Raw genomic sequence first — 6033 nt, 5'->3', positions numbered from 1 at the left:
GGAATCAAGTTTGGAGAGCTAAGGATCAGAAGTGGAACTGACTTCTCTCACAAGTACCAAAAGAGGAAGTCTTTGCAATCACAGGAAGTAGGGGTTTACCTGCTCATGAAAGACTAGGCCTTGGTGACTAGAAACTTAGAACTTTCAGCCCAACTTCCCAACCTCCAGGGAGGAGGCAGGGGCTGGAGACTGAGCTATTGACCAATGGCCAATGATTTAACCAGTTCTATCTACAAGATGGACTCTCCATAAAATCCCAAACACATAAGGAATGGGGTGTAGGTTGAACATTCAGCAGACTGCACAGCTGAGCCTGAAGTAGACTGAAAGCAAGAGGAATTACAAAACAATAGTCATTATAGTCTTCAGGACAATAACTATTACAATCCTCTAATTCTACTTGAATTGATTGTCCTTACCAATCTGGGCCCAGCCCATTTGATTGTATTTCTCGAGCATCCAAACTTTTCCAATCAACCACTGCATTACTGTGAGATTGAATTATACAACAGTAAATATTCCCACAATCCAATTTACAATGAAAAGCTGTTAAGAGCCAAGCATTTTTGATTTGCCTAGGTTTTATCTTTCAAGTCTCCTAAAAAATATGCACTTTCAGGAAGAGTCAAATTTGTACATTTTCTTTAAAGTGGGCAAAATAAAGTCTACCTATTCCTGTTTACCAAAATAACTATGTCTTTCTAGACCATCCAATGTAATACATTATCTAAAAGGGAAGTTTTTTTTACTATTATTTTGAAGTAGTTGCACAAAGTAGTTTCAGTTAGCACCTATTATGGACAAAGTACCTTAATCAGCCTCCCTGTGCATCCTTTGCCTGTATATCCCATCTCTTTCCTTCCCTATTGCCTCGTCTCCTAGTTACATTTTCATGCATGTACCATGAGTGACTGCATCTGCCCACTTTTCTTCTCTCCATTTGTCCTTCTCCCTTCCTTTAACTCCCACCAAACTAGTCAAGACATTTCACCTTCCCAAAACTGTTCACTGTTCAAAGGTTTACACCATGGACTCACTCCTGCATATACTTCATTGATTTTGGTCATATGTGTATATGGATGTGTGTGTATATATTCATATATACATACATATATGAATATATACACACATATACAACTATATGCACATGGCCTTGTGTGCAATTACATATTTTTATATTTTAGGTATAACATCCACATGTGAAAGAAAAAAATGTGCCCTTTGTCTTTCTGGGCCTGGCCTACTTCACACAGTATTGTTTTTCCAGATTTATTCATTTCTGGAAGGTGGATGTGTTGGTACCGCAATGAATTATGGAATTAGGACACACTGTTTATGGTAGTGTCTATGAATAAGACAAGATTAAACCATTTTAATGTCCCAATTGAAGAAGTCTGAGTAGCTTTCATTAGTTAAAAAAAACACTGAAAAATACAAAACAGGATTCAAAGACAGGCTTCACCCTTTCTTGGTCTCTAAGAGAAAAATCAATGAGCCTCAAGACTTACCTGTGCACTCACATCTCAAGTCTGTCTAGCAGATGAAACTGTAGTTTGAGGAAGGTGTGTTAATGATTTATGACTTCTCCCAAAGAAAATGAATCTTTAGTTTTGTAGAAGACATTCAGATCCCAAACCCTCATACTGAAAGTCAGAATTCTGAGTTCATGGTAGCCTCATGAAAGAAAGAACTGTGACACATCAAGCCCACAATGGTTTAGGCTCAGCTACCAATGGCTGGGCCTAATTAGTATACAACCAGTCTCTGTGACATTTCTTTTGCTCTAATTGTGTTACTGTAGTTTGGCAAAAAACATCCCAAGTGTCCTATTATCTACTTTGATGGAAGCATATTGTTTCAATGGGCTATGCCAATACTCATATAGCATTTTTTCTATGAACAAAGCTAACTATTCTATTAGCAATGTACTAACAGCCTGCAGCAATGAAATTATTATTCCATTCCCATTTTCTTTCCTCTTATAATTAACCATGTTTTATACATGCCTGCACAACTCATTGCTCCTACATCAGATGATCAACAAAGTTTATAAACTCGACTTTTCAGTTTTCACTGAAAAAAAAGTATTAAAAAAAAGTATTCCATTTTAGCTGAAACAAATTATTTCTATTTCTCTATCTCAATTCCTGAGGAAGTAGTTTCCTCATGCAGTACCAGTGCCAGGAGCTAGCACTCACAGAGTGATTCTGTACCAAGATCCCTATTACTTAAGATTTGTGCATGAAGTCATTCATTCCTCACATACCCTCGGGTAGGAATTATTCTTATTTCACAAACGGGGCCTTGGTAGCTTCCCATGGTCACACAGCGGCCTTGGATCTTCTGGCGCCTCTCATGATCTGCCTAGAGTGGGTCCCCTGCTCACATGCTCTCCCCAAAGTTCAATGGTGACCCACTATGCAAGCCTCCACATGTTAATGTTGAACACAGCACTAAAGAAGAAAACCTAAGCACCTGTGAAGACTCAACATGACAGACAATAAGGTTTAACCCTTACCTCTTCCAATCACAGTGGTTTAGAAACTGGACTTTATTTTCCTGGTGCAAGGCTGGCATCCTTTCCACAATGGTGCAGGAACTCTCCCTGCTAGGTGCAATGGAAGTGGACACCCATTCCCTGGGGCCATTTTGACCTGACTTTCAGATGACATTGTAAGTGGAAAATCCGAATAGCTGCTTGAGGTCTGCTAGTATAGAAATGATACAGAAAGGCTTTTCACTACTGCCCCTCCAATGTACAATCTTCACACAGCTCTTCCATTTTCAGTAGCAGAAATGGAAACTGATTCTAAAATAAGCCAATTTAGAGACTGAAATTCAGAGTCATAAGAATTTCATTTAAATAAGATTTATTGAGTGCCTATTGTGTGCATGGCCCTTTATAAGATTCACTGAAATTCAGGCACAGAACAGACACAGGTTCCCTGACCTCAATTATCTTCTGATCTAGTTAGTATAGTACAGAGGAGAAACAGCAGATAGACAAGGTACATGTCAACACTCAATTCCTAGAGTCCACATTCAAGAACTGTAATTTAAGGAATCTAAAATGGCATCTAACTTTCAAATCATTTATAAAATGCATTGGGCTTTGGGATCCATAGCATTTCAACTCAGGTAAGTTCTACTGCAGACAGTCCCAAAGATGGAAATACAACTGAAACACTTAAAAGCACTACAAATGACATTTATTTTGGATCTTCTGTTTTCTTCTTATTATGGTTCGCAGCCTCCGTAATACCAACTTATCCGACAGCAGCATGTCATCTTGTTGTTCTAGATAATTCAGCAAGTTCTCAGTCCACTCCAGTGCAGCTTTATGGCTAATGTGCTTCTCTGGATTCAGGTCTGCTTTTCGAGTTTTATGAGAAAGCCTTTGCTCAGTAGTCTTGGCTTGGCCCTGAGGAACATCACCGTGAGTAAGGACCTGGCAGCTCAAGTCATTACTCCGAGAATCAAACCACTGATTGATACTCTCAATATCCACGTGTTCACAGTCTTCTGTATTCTGTAAAACTGTTGCTAAGTTAGCTGCTAAAATGGCCCCTTCATCAATGTTCATGCCTGAATGTTCTTCATTAGCAGGGAAAAGTTTTTTCCATGCTTTGGTTATAGTGCTTGATTTGATCATGTTCCAAGCCCTTGAAACTTCATAAATTGCATCTAACACAGTCAAGTTCTTCCAAAACACTTTTGGATCAATCCCTTCCTCCATGTATTTTTGAAGAAGTCCTGCTCGGTAATATCTTTTGATGGTAGCTAAAACTCCCTGGCTCATAGGCTGAAGGAGACTCGTGACATTTGGTGGCAAATACTTCACAATTATTCTACCATCGTCTGAACTCAACAGTTCCTCATTAGGATGGGCTGGGGGAAAATCTAAAAGAAGCACAGCTTTTTCTAGAAGTCCCACAGATTTCAAATGCTTCTGTACTTGGGGCACAAAGCACTTGTCAAACCACTGTCTGAACACAGACTGCTGGATCCACGCACCTTTTTGACTGAAATAAGTGACAGGAAGGTTTGCAAGGTCTGTTCCTTTGAACGCCCGGGGTCTTTTCGCTTTCCCCACGACACAAAGATTAAGTTTGTGCAGACCCGTGGCATTTGCACAACACATAATAATGATTCTTTCTCTGCTTGACCTACACTCAGAAGTACTTTGCTCCATGTCAAAACCACGTGTCCGTGTAGGGAGGCATTTCCAGAACAACCCCGTTTGATCAGCACCATAGATTTGTTCGGGTAGCAGATTCTCTCTCTCCACAAATTCCTGAAAGTTACCACAAAACTCCCTGGCAGCAGTCTCATCCCCTTTTAACTTTGTTCCTTTGCCAGCAGCCTTGGGAATGCCGTGGCGCTGCTTAAATCGAGTTAGCCAGCCAGATGATGCATTAAAATCACCTTCCATCCCCAAAGCATCAAAAAAGAACCTGGCTTGTTTTGCACAAATAGTTCCAGACACAGGAACCCCATCCATTTGCTGTTGGTGAAACCACTCTATCATAACTCTGTCAAGCTCCTCATAGGTTGATGACTTCATAGACTTACGTTTGGATATCCCACTTGTAGGATGCGAATTGTTGGCGTAGTTTATGATCCTTTCTTTGTTCTTTTTGATATCACGAACTGTGGATTCACCAATCCCATACACCACGGAAAGTTTCTTGAAAGAGATGCCTTCCTCAAGTTTCTTAATAATGTCAAGCTTGTCCTTAATTGTCAACACTACACGCTTACGTTTCCCCAACATTTTAAGTGTCTAAAGTTTTAGGCAATTACTAGGACAAGATAATTACCAACTTAGATTTGAACACAAAGGGATGACAAATGGGGTATGAAGATCCCTCCTCCAGTCCCTAAGGATCTAGTGAGATAGTCAATGTTCAAACATGATCTATGCAAATCTCTTCACATGTGTTCTAAAACTGACAAAGTTCCTATACACACAGTGCCAAATAGCGGGGTACTAGTGCTTCATACCTGTAATCCCAGTTATTCAGGAAACTAAGATCTGAGGATGGTGGTTCAAAGCTAGCCCAGCAAAGAAGGTTAAGACTCTTTAATCAACCAGCCAAAAGACAGAAATGGACCTGTGACTCGAGTGACAGCGCACTAGCCTGGAGGGAGAAGACAATCAGGGACTGAGCAAGGGTCTTGGTTCAAGCCCCAGTACCCACACAGAAAAGGAAAACTCCAAATAACCTTGGCTTCTCCCACTCTTCCTTCTGACTTAGTACAGGGTCTTTTCATGAACTGCAGTCTTCCCTGGAGTTAGAAGCTGAACCTGTGTGGCACTACCAAGGTCTCTAAAATCATCCTACGGTACTTAATATTTCCTGTTGGGTTCTGTGCAAAAAGCAGCCCAGACTCGAATTGGGAGTATTTGAAGAAATGTGCAAGAAAAAAGAAAGAATAGTTTTAAGAGAGGACTGACAAACTTGTCACACAGAACACACACGGGGTGGGGGCGGCGCACGGGGGCCGCCTCCCGGGGGACACAGGTGTGGCATGCGGCAGTCACCGCAGGCCGGGTGCGGGGCGAGCGGACAGGCAGGAAACTCAGGCCCTTACCGCAACACTAACTTGTGCCGAATGGACTCGACTGGACGGAAGACAGGAGGGCAAGGCGGTGCTGTCACATGATTAGGGTAAGGCAAGAACACGGGGCTACGGCGCGGGGGGGCCCCCGCGGGGAGGGGACCGGCCGGCTGTCCGGTGATCAGGGCCAGGGCAGCTCCTCCGTGCGCCGCCACCGGGACGTCCCGCGGGCCGGACAGGTACCGGAGCCTCCGAGACCTGCGGGAAACACCGGACATTTCCCCCTCAGGGCCGAGGCCGCGCCCGCACCTGCGGGGCAACTGCGTGGAGGGGAGCGGTCGCCTCCCCCACGGCGACCCGCACGCGGCGCCCGGCCTCGGGACAGCCTACCTCCGGAAATCTAGGTCGGACAGCAGCCTGGCTAGCCAGGCCTCCCTCCGCGGGTGGGCTCCGCGGCGCGGGACCTCCTCC

The 6033-nt window shown here is 43.3% G+C and overlaps 1 protein-coding gene across 1 annotated transcript; it reads right to left on the bottom strand.

Annotated features, from left to right (window-relative positions):
- Positions 1-2837: 2837 nt before the first annotated feature.
- On the bottom strand, positions 2838-6027 carry Tigd2 (tigger transposable element derived 2). The gene is made up of 2 exons (XM_013029790.1): positions 5953-6027; positions 2838-5820 (listed from the first exon to the last, which is right to left on the bottom strand). The coding sequence occupies exon 2, from the start codon at positions 4772-4774 to the stop codon at positions 3197-3199; it is 1578 nt and encodes a 525-aa protein (XP_012885244.1). The 5' UTR covers positions 4775-5820; positions 5953-6027; the 3' UTR covers positions 2838-3196.
- Positions 6028-6033: the final 6 nt, after the last annotated feature.

The sequence above is a fragment of the Dipodomys ordii genome, unplaced genomic scaffold (assembly GCF_000151885.1).
Source record: "Dipodomys ordii isolate 6190 unplaced genomic scaffold, Dord_2.0 Scaffold122, whole genome shotgun sequence".
Lineage (NCBI taxonomy): Eukaryota > Metazoa > Chordata > Mammalia > Rodentia > Heteromyidae > Dipodomys > Dipodomys ordii.
This window is presented reverse-complemented; position numbering and strand designations above follow the sequence as displayed.